The following is a 14,680-nucleotide window of genomic DNA, read 5'->3' as shown; positions in this document are numbered from 1 at the left end:
AAAGAGCAGCGACAGACGGTCATGCCACACTTTTTCTCCTCCTACAAGGAACCATGGATGAACCACTCGGGTTGAGCACCTTGGATTTAGAAGCCCTCGTGGCTGATGACGAACCACTTCATGCCATCTACCGGGGCACCCTGGCCAGAGATGACTTTGCCAGACTGGGATGGCAACAGGATGACCCCTTTTACCCCAAAGCCTACGTGATCAACACAGATTTAAGCGATCAACCTGGCACACACTGGGTGAGCATCTATCGTCCAGCTCCTGGATCCGTGGAAATGATGGATAGCTATGGACTGTATTCATTACCCCTGTTTAAAGAGACTTTGAATCGCATGGGTCAGATTCAACAACGATGGAATACACGCCCCTTACAACATGGATACAGCACGTTGTGTGGCGTGTACTGTCTCTACATGTTGACCTATCGCGTGCGTGGGTGGACTTTTAATCAAGTGTTAGATACGTTGGACTGGAAGGACACCGCCAAGAATGATGCCACGGTATTAGCATGGTTTCATACCAAAGTGTCTACCTCCGTTCCTGTGGATGAGATGCCTGCCTTTCGACTGAGTTCCCAGACGCGTACCCTACATCAAAAGAACCAACCTTTCTGCCCTTATTGACCTGACACTTGTTCACTGAACCTACGATCACCTGACTGTCAACATTCCTGATTGAGGAGTGTACATACGTCCACTGCGTTTTAGGAATGTACATACGTTCACTATCAAAGTGGCAAAAGTTCTTTTTTTCAAACTGTACATACGTTCACATACGTGTACATACGTTCATGTTCACAAAAGTCACAGGGACGCCCCTAATCCTGTGACTTTTGTTTTGTTGTGTTGGTTCATGTGAGCGGGGGATTAAAAAAAAGTTGAACCCATAGTCGTGTTGTGTTGTCTGTAGGATGAAGAAAAACAAAACAGGATCGCCATCTCACCCAAAAGACAACTATCCTCCTTTGCTTTGACGACCCTCCAACCAACACCATGACCCGTCTCCTCCTTTCCTCCCTCCCTCCTCCTCCTCCTCCTCCCACCTTCCTCCCTTCACCACCACCCTCCCTTCACCACCACCACCACCACCCCCGCCCCCACGTCTATGTGTAGAACAACAACAACAACAACAAAAGATTTTTGACGCGCTTCTTTCAATGTCGATCCTGTTCACCTTTTACGTGCGCTTCTCCGGGTTTTTCCCCCATCCCTCCTCCTCCCCGGAAACGGAGGCGACGCCCTCTTGGAGGCGCACGCCACCGGACACGGAGGCGACGCCATCTTGGAGGCGCACGCCACCGGACACGGATGCGCCGTCATCTTGGAGGCGCACGCCACCGGACACGGATGCGACGCCATCTTGAAGGCGCGCGCCACCGGAAACGGATGCGACGCCATCTTGGATGCGCGCGCCACCGGAAACGGATGCGACGCCATCTTGGATGCGCACGCATGTCCCATCATGCCCCGCGCGCATGCGCAGGTCACGTGACCGGATGTGACGTCACAGAGGTCACGTGATCCTCTCGACCAATCAGAAGCCAGGAGCGGTTCCAGAGTACTGCCCTCAACTACTGTTGTTAATTCTTTCTGCTTTTATATGTTCGTCAACTAGTTTTAATACACTCTGTGATATTCTAGTTATTGTACTGTCCTTTGCTGACAGGTTTTTTTATAAAGTATATATACTTATTTGTTAATAATGTATTAATTCTCGTCACGATATGGCTGAAATATTGCCGAGGTGACGTTAAATATTAACTCACTCACTCACTCATTGAACAAATTTATTTTTACATAAAATTAGACAGCCGCTGATTGCTTTTTATAAACTGTTGCAGGAATGAGTGATGGTTGACAGACATAATTAATTTTAACAGTTCTTTCAATTTTCAATTGCATGAAACACAAACTCGGTCTGCTTTAGCTTCCCCCTCAGTTCATATTGTAGTCACCATTTTGGGTCTGACAAACAAAGAATAATGTATGACAATTTTATAACTGACTGGAGGAGAGAAGTGTTACAGACAGTAAACGAGGGAATGGACGAAATATACTGAGGCATTACGGTACCTTAAAATAACAATACGGGGCTGAACATAATGTTAGAACTATTCTCCCAAGAAGTTAAAGAAGCGCTCTTGCAACATTCCGATGTGGAGTTACTGTACCTTTAAATAACAATACGGGGCTGAACATAATGTTAGAACTATTCTCCCAAGAAGTTAAAGAAGCGCTCTTGCAACATTCCGATGTGGAGTTACTGTACCTTTAAATAACAATACGGGGCTGAACATACAGCTGTAATGTAAGAACTATTCTCCCAAGAAGTTAAAAAACCGCTCTTGCAACATTCCGATGTGGAGTTTCTCCATTTTGTTTCTATGGAGTTGAGGATGAAAAACAAATCAATTCTCATCATGGACGTTTACTCCGTTGAAAAGATTCTGTAAATGGTAAGCTGTCACTCCAGTGAGTGAGTATTGTTTTACGCTGTTTTTAACAATATTCCAGGAGTATCACGGCCCACTTGCACAAAGCTATCTTAGCGCTGTGACAATCTTAAGTCTATGGAAGAGTATGGAAAATCGAACCCGGGTCTTCGACGTGACGAGCGAACGAATTAACCACTAGTTTACCCCACGAATTCTACACAGTATACACGCTCTTAAACATAGGGGATCATGAAACATAAATGTTAATACCAAGTATTTGAACAAAGATTATTGCTGACGACAAACGTCCTTTACAAGAACGTTTATCTAAGACAAATTGTTATGGATGAGCAACTTCTTTATTATAATTGGGCGACGTTTCGGTGTAGATTCTAACACCGTTATCAAGCAAATGATAGAATCTAAACCGAAACGTTGCCCAATTGTTATAAAGAAGTTGCTCATCCATAACAATTTTGTCTTAGTTACCATTCCAACTTCTAAATGCCACTCAAAGAAGCACGTTTATGTCTGCATAATTTACACCAAACACATTCTATAGTTTGCACATGCTTCACTCAGAGGCACCCATACGTGCGTAGGGTGTCATTCCTGATTTTGACACTTTCAAGGAAGGCCGATTAATCTCCGTGGACCATTATTTCTGCCAATCTCAATGATTCTGCTTATCATACAATTGTGATTTACTTCATTCATTGTTTGTGTACGAACGCGCGATACGGCGTCTGCAACACGCGGATCGCCTACGGGCTATTGGCTTGCTGGAAACTAGCGGCCAGCCTGCAGTGGCCAATACGTTCCATGTGTCACGGTCTGTGATTAGCAGACTATGGAACTATGGACTATTGGCATGCTGGAAACTAGCGGTCAGCTTGCAGTGGCCAATACGTTCCATGTGTCACGGTCTGTGATTAGCAGACTATGGAACAGGTACAACAAACCCAAATTGTTGACGATCGACCCCGTTCATGGCCATCCAGGTCAATGACAAGAGTACAAGATCGACTGACCAGAAATAAGGCTCAACGAAATAGAGGTCAAACGGCGAATCCAATAGCTGCAAACATTCATCAGGTTACTGGAGTGCTGGTTACGGGCCACATACCCATGTCAGGAATCGAGCCCGGGTCTTCGGCGTGACGAGCGAACGCTTTAACCACTAGGCTACCCGACCGCCCTCTACATCATATGAAAAGCACAACTGTTATACATGTCAATATATCATATTTGTATCACATGGAATACAATCTATTGTGGTACAATCCGTAACGATAGGAGCAGAGTTGCGTCCCTTAGGCGTACCAGGAAATGATCGAGGTTTCAAATCCTGGTTCGCCCTGATTTTGTTCCTAGTTTTTTCAGCGCCCTACCGGTTTTCGAAGAGCCGCTAAATCAAATTCACTCACTCATTTAACACATGTACTCTGATTTTTACCAGTTTATAAAGAGATAAATGCATTTTAAATTTGACTGGAATGAACAAATGTCCATCTAAACGTACGAAATTTTAACTGTAATGTTTGAGATTAAGTTACGTAAGGGAGGTTGGGGCAGATTTCTGAAGTTTATTTCCTTCTGCCGGTTAGAAGAATTTGACAGTTATAGAACGGACGGAGGATGGAAGGTGGGCAGTACGCTTACTACAAGTTCATTTAGACATTACCCGTGAAGATCCGGGGTAGAATAGGTCTTCAGTAACTCATCCTTGCGACTATGCTTCCCGTAAGAGGCGACTAACGGAATCGGGTGGTCAGGCTCGCTGACAATGTAGATGCATGTCATCGTATCCCAATTATCGAAAATTGCGTGGATCGATGCTAATGATTGTCTGGTCCAGACTCGATTATTTACAGGCCGCCGTCATATGGCTGGAATATTTCTGAGTGCGGCGTTAAACAACAAACAAACAAACAAACAAATCGTTTAGACATTCGATCCTGTTGATTTGATATGATAGTTACGGAAAGATAGACATTGCTGCTGTATAAACGTACCTTCGTATACATGTACGTTGAGGAACACAAACTCACCCGACTTAATGCAATCAAATGTTACCTCTCCTCACCAAAGACACATATTACAATGGGCTGCACACAAAACTATTAATTTAATGTTCCTCGTGCACATTGTTGCCCAAGGAGAAGAGGGAGATGGGACATTTATGTTTGTTAAGTTTTTATTATTGAAAACAAAAGAGATGCGGAGTTACAAACGGATATGTCGGATATATTGTTTTGAATGTGACGTGTCTTTTCGCCATAACCTCTAAGGAGGTTGTACTTTTGTTTAGTAAGACCTCATCTTATGAGGTTTTACTTTTTCCGGGTACGATCTGATAAGTATAGAAGCATGTAGTTTGGACTTAGTGTTTCAAACTTCCAATGTTCTAAAACGCAAGACAAGAAATGAAACGTGTTCATTATGGATAACGGGAATCAGGCCAACAACCTCTTGATCAGTTGTCAGACACTCTAGCCATTAAACCACACAACTGGTTGAAGGTAGGTGGTTCGTTTGAAGGTTGTTTTTTCCCCTTCAGTTTGCTAATAATCGTTTTATATTTTCTAGTCTCTTACGGGTATTAATTACCAAAATGTCATTTAATTCAACATTTAGGGTCATATCTAGTACATCAAAACTTTTTGTGTGGACAATATTTGATACTGCTGCCTGACATAGAACCTTAGTTTTGTTAATATTGATCTTTGGACCAGACATTTTTTAATGTATCAAGTATATTAAGCGCAATACATAAACTTTGTTCAGATCCATCTAAAAATAAGTCTGTATCATCAGCTTATTGATCAATTTTGTATTCATTATCATTTATTCTGATAGGAGCCTAATATTTTCGCTGATACATCGCCCTGATATAAAAGCTGTTTGATTTTCATGTATTAGTGTTGGCAATGATCTTCAAATACAATTTGCTATGCAGCAACTTAGGATTTTGTACAAAGTATTTAATAGAGTAATGGGTCTCCAATTTTTAAGTATTCTTCTATCTTTATTGGGTTTAGGTATGGTAGTTATAACACCTCTTTTCATAGTGTCAGTCGATTATTCTCAAAGGTATCCTTTATAAATCTATAAACCCAAACAGATATCTGTCGAGAAAAAAATTCAAAATTCAACTGAGAACCCCTCTATACTTGTGGATTTATTACTTTTCATTTTATGGACTTCTTCTGCTATTTCTTCTTTTTGTAAGGGTAATTCAAGTTCATCAAACATTTTATTATCAATTCGGGGAGTGATTATATTTTCAAGGTCTCTTAAGTCATTATGTTCAACCTCAGATGATATTGAATATAGTGAATGGTAGAATTGTTTTTGTTCTTCAAGTATTTGTTTACAGTTAGTTATTATATCTCCATCATCATTTAAAATTGAATATATTGTTTTGGAAGTATAAACTCTATTTTCTAATTTACAAAAAATATTTTGTTGGTTTTTCGCCTTCCTCATACCAGTTATTTCTATTTCTTATATTAGTTCCTTGAATTTCTTCTTCTTTAATTTTTTCAAATTTATATTTTAATTGGCTTAATTCATTTAATTTCTTTTCATTGATGTTTTGGAAATACTATCCTCTATCTCAGAAATATTATTTTCAAGTTTTTCACGTTCTTTATTTTTATTTTTTTTAGAAATGCAGAGACAAAGATAGATTTTCCTCTAATTTTCATTAACAATGTTTCTTGGAAGAGAGAATCGTTTATTGATAATTTCAAATCTTCGTCATCAACAATGTTATCATTAATAGAAGATTTGTCTTTGTATTCATTTTTAGTCTCTGCAATTGTATTTTTGACAAGATCAATATAATGTTTTTAATATAAAAGAGAGGTATTAAATTTCCAATATCCTTTACCCTATCTTTATTTCCAGCATTTGTTAGAGTAAGGAAAATAACGGAGTGATCCGATTTGTATTCTGGCAAAATTGATGAATCTATTGTCATATCTAATAAATCTTGGGAGATTATGAAGAAGTCTAACCTTGCTTGTTGGCGGGGATTTTTTTCCACCACGTACATTTTTCTGAATCTTTATTTAGTTGTCTCCAAACACCCAGAAGATCTAGTTCTTCAATTTTATCCATTAATAATTTTCTTGCTTTTGGATTATTTACATGTTTGTAGTTTTCAAGATCTACATTTGGGTTTAACACTAAATTCTAATCCCCACAAATGACCGTTGAGCTATTGTGAAATTCGGCCATTTTAAAAAAAATAAGCTTATAAAATTCAGGTTTATCGTCATTTGTATCGTCATTGTATTGTGCCCTCTTCTATGTATGAATGCTTTAAAATCTTAAGGCCGAAAGTGATGCAGGTCTCGGACGTTTACCACTTCGGTGAAACTCACGAGCACGGGTATGGTGCTGACAAACCTAGAAACATAATCGGGGCGAACCGGGATTCGAACCCACAATTACATGGTTAAGGGACGTAACTCTGCACAGCGAATCGCGGCGCCTCAGACGACTGGGCCATCCGTGCCCCCTTACCACACTTAGAAGAACTTGGGTAATGGTGAAATAATTTGTTGCGGATATAACATGATGTAAGAGGGATATATCTACAAAACATTTAGTCATTTGAGCAGATTGTTTTGCTGGGAAATATATAGGGGTCTGTGACCTTTGGACAATGGCCAAACCTGTTGTGATAAAGTATTTGCAGAAAAAAACAACGCTTAAATCTTGGACTCAAACACGTGTTCTAAGTTTCATCGATAAAAAACAACATGGAATTAAACTTTAATAAGCAATTTATTCTTCACAACTGACACCAGGCAGGAGCAGAAGGCGTGGCATGTCCCGTGTGTCCAGACAGAGACAGTTCAGGTATGTGTAGGTTTTGAAGTTTGTTATATGAGTAATATATGTAAAAAAAATCTCCATTTTACGTTTTCACTAATCTTAGTGCCTTCATTTTGGACTACGCTGTAATAAGGGACCGTTTAAGTCAGTGGGAAGTAAAGGTGAAGTGAATGAGTTAAATTTCTACTCACAAAAGGACACTATGGCTTCGTGTATTGATAAAAAGGCACATGTAGTTTCAGGTTTATACATAGGCCATATATAGTTTCAGGTATATACACAATGTCACTATATAGTTTCACGTACATACAAAATTTCACTTTATAGTTTCACGTATATACAAAATTTCACTTTATAGTTTCACGTATATACAAAATGTCACTATATAGTTTTATGTGTGCACAACACCACTCTGTAGTTTCATATATACACAACACCACTCTGTAGTTTCATATGTACAAAACACCACTCTGTAGTTTCATATATACACAACACCACTCTTTAGTTTCATATATACACAACACCACTCTTTAGTTTCATATACACAAACCACTCTGCAGTTTCATATATACACAACACCACTCTGTAGTGTCATATATCCACAACACCACTCTGTAATTTCATGTATACACAACACCACTCTGTACTTTCATATATACACAACACATAGATACACAACACCACTCTGTAGTTTCCCGAATAACAAAAGGCGCCATTCCAGCAGTTGCCTCATTAACAAGCAATTGTTTATGAGTTATGCGTTAAAATTACATGTGAAGTCCAAATTTTTGCCTTGGAATCGAAAATTATAAGAAATAAAAATATCATAAATAGCAAAGTTCAGAACTTGTCTTGATTTTTTTGCCATGTTTTATATGTGAAACATTGTGAACAGCTGAAAAAGAAACCCTACTCTCATTTGAACATACATGTATGTCCTAAGTGCTGACGAGGAAATGATGATTTGTTTACAAATTCCTGTAAGCGGCGCAGAATTTGAATACTTTTACATATCTGTCAGATGTAACATACAGCAGGCCGTCAGCATCAAGACAGACACCACGAGGATCTTTGAGACCATCCTGTTGTGTGAGGACATATCTGACAAACTGTCCCGACTCTGTCAGCTGAATCACCTTGTGGGAGTATGTGTCCACAAGCAGGATATCTCCTGTGCTGGTTGATGTGATGCCACAAGGAGCTCTGTCTCCTGTAGGAGTGTAGGTGAAAACAGCGTCCCCTTCACTGGTAACACATACAAGGGATTTTACTGCTTCTTCACTGACTATCAAGTTGTTGTTCCTGATGATATGGATGTAGTCTGGACTCCCTATCACTCCCGTGTTGATAGACCTCAGTATCCTCCCTGTCATGTCCAGTATGTCCACAGAGTGAGACTGTCCCCCTGTACCTGCCGCCAGCTGTGAAGAACTCAGACAGGCTAGAGCCCAGTACTCCTTGCTTGTCTTGATAGTTGACAGTAATACAGGACCTGGGGTAACATTCACTGTAACTATTTCCTGACTGTCTGGAACACTGACCGCTATCTGACTCTCACTTAACTTGGCAATTTGATAAGGACAATTAGAAAGCAGAAGCTGATTATGAAAGGATTTGAAGTTTGATGTGTAATATGTTTTGAGTCTCTTGTTATTGTAATCTGTAATTGCCATCACTTTCGCACCATCAACAGTCAACACTGTGACGTCACACAAGTCAGGATCCTCCCTGTCCCCATCGTCCTTGCAGTCAATGGTGTGATGTAGAACAGGAGAAGACCCAAGGTCACTCACTCCATGGACGACTTGAACCTCCCCCAGCTGTAGCTCATCAACTGCTTTACTCAGCTTGTCCAGGTCGTGTGTCAATACAACCCTTCCTGCTGCTGGTCTGTTGTCCGTGTCTCTGTTGTCTGTAAAAGTCTCACCCATCGACTCATAGACGGCATACATGTCCATCTCACAGTCGGACGTCACAGCATTGGCTGTGAACTCATACTGCTGCTGGTACATCTGTAGCTCGATCTCCTGGGATTTTATATCTGCTTGTAAGTCATGTAATTGTTTATCAGTAGCTTTGTCGATGTCACCAAGGAGTTTCTTCTCTTTTCTTAAAATAGCACGCATCACTGTATCGCGTGTCTTCATGACTTGATCTTTGAGGGTTTGTGAATTAATTTTCACATCTTGAATTGTAGATTTTCTCTGGGTTATGATATTATTCATAGCTGCAATCTTGATTCCGAGTTTCTCTATTTTGCTTGTCAGTTGTTCCTTCACAAGAGGGGTCATACTCTCTATTGTATCAACATCCTTACATGTCCTGTGTTTTATACTGCAACAAATCGTGCATATTGCCTGCTTGCAGTCTTTACAGAACAACTCTATCGGTTTGTCTCTGTGGACTTGACACATGAAGCGCCGCTTGACCTTTGTCTTGGTGTGATCAGACAAGTGAGCGACTTCATGGTCACACAACCCTGGCATCATGTTGTGCAACTGGAGACATCCTTCACAGTACACAACATCGCAGACAGAGCACCAAGAAGTGGCTGGAGTTGTCTTTCCTTGTTTTGTACAAACACTGCACACATGTTCCTCCACAGCTGAAAAGGCAAATGTTCTTGATTTCATTGGTCATAAAACATGATAAGAATCGGACATTATCTAGGGATATAATAACATTAAAGACGTTACTTTTGTCATAAAGGTACACGCCCATTATGTAGGTGAATATATCACATAACACAGGTTGTAATTAGATATTATTGCTGTAGGAATCCCTAGTCAGTATCTGAGCTAGTGTTTATCATAACCAGAACGGGTATATGGCGCCATTTAAGTTGGGAGTCCAAAATGACAGGAGAGTCAACAATAAGATGTTTATAAATGTTAACGTTACAGGTGCTTTGTCACAGTGGAGGGTCAGCTCTGCAAATTGCACCGTCTTAATGACAGGGCCAACCATGTGTCCTCATCGATTTGAAAAGATGTCAGAGACCAGATTTATATTAAAAAGAAACGCATGTTTTTTTCTTTCTGTTATAACACGTTTGGTTTATGAATTCCGACACAGACAATAACGATATATGAGCTAACTTCTGTTTTAGTTTCGAGAAACAACCCACATAGCCATTGCTCCTTTGGTTTTAGAACCAGTGGAGCTAACAAAAGACCACCAGAGTTTGAAAAGAAGTACAACTTTTTCTGCGCGTGGTATTAATTCAATTAACGCCTTTTTTACATATTTTTGATGGACCTTAAAAAATGTCGGGTTGTTGCATTGTCACCCTTTGGTAAAACAGTATTCAAAGCGCGACGACAAATGGTCAAAATGTGGCGATGTGGCAATGTCCTGTTTTGGTAATTTTGACACTTTTGCTAGTTTTTGTTAGGACGACAATGCTGACATTCTGGTATTCCACAGAACCCATCTAATATCCATTAGACCAAGAATGTGCTCTTTTACTTTGGTATTTGTTTTGAACACTTTGAAATAATGATCCGCCTCAACACCTTGGATTTTATTGAAAAAAATAAATTGTCCCAGAAAGTTCTTGACAAAACCTTATTGTGCTTCTGATATACGCGCAACTAAGATCAACTCCACAGATAAATATCATAACAATTATTTACTAGTTTGTAAACAACATTTACAAGGAATGACGAGTAGCAAGGAGGTAGGTGAATACATTGTATGTAATTATATTTAGTTATGGCACTATATGTCTGAGTTACATTAGATTTTTCATCGGTAGGTCAGGCTGTAATTTCGTTTGTCTTTGTGAGATACTTATCCTGCATTAAATCTATTGACATGAAGTCATAATAAGCCATTTTATGAGCGAATTCTCGTTTATATCCGCGCAAGAGTGTATTTATATATCTCAAACCAAGGTATATTAGTCAGGCAGTACAATACTAAGCTGATTACCCTTTGTGCCGGGACCAAAGTCGTCCATCAGCCCCTGTATGACGTGGCTTGGTTTCAGCTGACTGACCCACTCCTCTACTGGACTGTCAGGGTTGGTCACCTTCGTCTGTTGTCTACAGGAGGGACATGGGATGGACTTGGCTTGTACTGCTTCCGGCTGTGTGCAGGTGTATTTCAGCAGACAAGACTTGCAGAATGTATGATGACAGTGAAGCGTGGCAGGGTCTGTGAACACCTCTGTACAGATGACACAGGTGAGGTGGTTCTCTGTTAGCTTCTTAGCGGTCGCCATCTGAAGCAAATCGGACATTTGAAGTATAGATGGATGTGTTGTAGACATAATCATAAAACATGTACATGATCGCATTAACCCTGACGTCCAAAGACGTAACATCTTTACAAGCAGTGAGACGGGAGAGAAAAGGAGACGACCCACTGCATTGTTCTGTGGTGCTGTCTGTGGGTAAAGGGGGGTAACTCTTGTTGTCATACTCTACCCTGAGCAGTGAACATGAGGAATGAATACCATGTTTTGAAAACATGATCAACTGTCGTTTCTGTTATGGACCAATTTCCACAAACACAAAGGCATTTTTTATGTTAGTGAAATATCAATAGTGTCACACTCTTTGTCATAGTAGGGTCAGTGGAGGATAAGTTCAATGTTTCGTTATAGCACAGTGACTCTTTATTTCACTATCATATTTGATAAGATACATTTTCATATGAACTTCCATAAACATTTGATAGATCTTTCATTTTGTATTCTGTCTACGGAGGTTCTACAACATATTTAACCACTATGATTCTGTGCTTGGTAAGAAGCAACTAAAACGTGGATTGGATGGCGTGAACACACAACCTTTGGCCTGGTCAGCTGTGTGTCGCTCTTTCTGTCTGACTTATCGCTCATTCCGGGCCGAGATTTGACTATTTACAGATCCCCAGGCTTGTGTATGGATTATTTTGTATGGAATGTATTTATTTTGTAAAATCCACGTGAAAACATGATCATCAATCTGACTTCAGCTAACTCCTCAACATGTGTCACAAACACTGGTCAATTCCACATGTATGTAGTGTATGTATGTTTCTTCTACTATTTCAATATTGTTTGTTTCCCCACTCACTCCCTCGCTTACTCACTCTCACACGTACTTGCTATTGATCCACCGCACTCCTTTATACACATAGACATGAGGATATATTACACACGCGACATTGTGTGGATGTTGTGGATGTTGTTCAAGGGGACCTTGACCTTGACCTCATTTCTACTTTCGTTTTAACGGGTCACTATGACCTCAGATAAATGTAGGCAAAACCTTGTCTCCCTAGCTGGTGTTAGTTTATGTTGATAACAGTACATTTGATAACAGTAAATCTTATCCTTAATCCGCGATGTAGATTCAGCTGCTAACTGACGTGATACAGAAATATATGGATTTAATCATTGTTGACTCCTGTCGCATAGATCTACATCGATATAAAGCTTTCTGTGTTCACCTGAAACCGAGGTGCTTGCAGGTTTACATTATAACACAGGTAACGCAGCTATGTACTGATAGCGAATGTAAAATCTGTATTTGTGTGTGAAATGTTATGTAACTACGTGACATACCGATATTACAATGGGCGCGTCTTCTCTCTGAAGGCGTCTCACTTCCTGGTTGCTGGCTCGTGTCACGTGACATAACTTAGTCTCACGTGATCCGCTGACGGCAGGTATATACATGTATCAAAGCAACTATTTACGACTCTATGGTTTGGTTATTAAAGCAAAACTAATAATAGTTTACACATGTGTTTGTGACCACTCAGAATAAATCGTGCTAAAATTGACATACATAGTTTCTCATATTATCTAGTGAACCAGAGTATATTTGCGACATCATATGAAAAGCACAACTGTTATATACGGTGGCCCATAAGGGACATGGAGTATGATTTCAGTTGTATCACAAATTGTGTTAATTTGCAAAAGGTAACGATAAAAGTAAGTGAAATATCAAAATATTGAAAAACAGACTCCATGTCCCTTATTGGCCACCGAAGTTATACATACAGTTATACATATATCGTAGTTGTATCATACGGAATACAATTTGTTGTGGTACAACCCGTAACGATAGGAGAAGAGTTGCGTCCCTTAGGATAAACTGGAACAAATTATATTTGTTCTCAAACCGTGTCTGATGATTTTGCTATTGAGACTATAAGTTGTGTTAAATCATTTAACTTATGGACTATGGACGATGGGCGATGGGAAAAGAAAGTATACACTTGATAAATGGATTTGAAATTGTGAGCCCCGTGTTCCCTGAGACGTTGTGCGCACGTCACCTGTGAGATACTCATTGATATGATGCGTGTGATATTGCCTTTGATTATCGTATCAAATACATCATCATGGAATAACCGTTCCTTGTTTGTTTTATTTGTAGCCTCCCTCACACGTGTGTGTACTTTCTTTAGCCCGGCATTAACGGCGGACTTTCAATATAAATAACCCTGGTACAGATAAACTAGTGATCAACTTTGTGGTATAGATATACATCAAGAAGAATACCCAGCACTATGGGGAAAGTGTTGAAGTATGGAGAGCCCTGATCAGCACGTTTGTGACCCAAGTTCACAGGCAAGGGGAAAGATTTCACCTCCACCTCTGTGTCCGCCTTAACGGTGGACACAACAATGGCGTACAGGATTGTGTTGTGTACAACTGTTCTTATCACAACATGGACCACGGGATTGATCACTGCATCATCTATGGAACAAGAGATGTCTACACTGGATTCTGTTTCAAAGGGGAGATATGTATGATTGTACAGGACAGAGCAACCTTGTTAACATACCCCAAACTGGACATTATGCACGAAGTTAGGAGACATCCGTTTGTTTCACTGCTATTGGTTGCCGGTGTCATAGATTCGAACCCGAGACATACTAGTGGGGACTTCGCAGGATTGCAATCAGCAATTATACATCAGATTAAGGAATCTGAAGACAGATAATTATAAGACATACGATCTTTGAGATAAGAACTTTATTCAATCAAGGCAGAGGTGAACTTAGAACAGAAGTCAACAGAAAAGGACAGGTTATTCTCAGACGAGATGTTGACGAAGTATCCACCAAGTAGATGAACTGTATTACTGATCTGGCAGTATTTGTGACCTAGAGTCTAGAGTAGAGCACCAGGAAAGACAGAGCAGACGAAATAATTTGATTGTATTTGGGGTTCCAGAGGGAATAGAGGAATCTTATAAAATGTGCAAGGAAAAGAACTAGACATTTTTTATAGAGCCAGACATCAGAACACTTTTCTGAGGCCGAGTTACGGATCCAGACACCCACACACGGAAGGCACATGTCCACAAGGTCAGGGCGTGTAAACATTCCTTGTAAGGTCATCTACACATTAGTAACATGATTCCATAACAAAACACTGTTATA

The 14,680-nt window shown here is 40.0% G+C and overlaps 1 protein-coding gene across 1 annotated transcript; it reads right to left on the bottom strand.

Annotated features, from left to right (window-relative positions):
• Positions 1-7,221: 7,221 nt before the first annotated feature.
• Positions 7,222-12,974, bottom strand: LOC124111525 (RING finger protein 207-like). The gene is made up of 3 exons (XM_048383073.1): positions 12,846-12,974; positions 11,225-11,516; positions 7,222-9,896 (listed from the first exon to the last, which is right to left on the bottom strand). Exons 1-3 carry the CDS (start codon positions 12,957-12,959, stop codon positions 8,260-8,262), a joined length of 2,043 nt encoding a protein of 680 aa, XP_048239030.1. The 5' UTR covers positions 12,960-12,974; the 3' UTR covers positions 7,222-8,259.
• Positions 12,975-14,680: the final 1,706 nt, after the last annotated feature.

This window comes from Haliotis rufescens, unplaced genomic scaffold (genome assembly GCF_023055435.1).
Source record: "Haliotis rufescens isolate VD_foot unplaced genomic scaffold, xgHalRufe1.0.p SCAF_44, whole genome shotgun sequence".
Classification (NCBI taxonomy): domain Eukaryota; kingdom Metazoa; phylum Mollusca; class Gastropoda; order Lepetellida; family Haliotidae; genus Haliotis; species Haliotis rufescens.
Note: the sequence above shows the minus strand (reverse complement) of the source record. Positions and strands in the feature narration are given on the sequence as shown.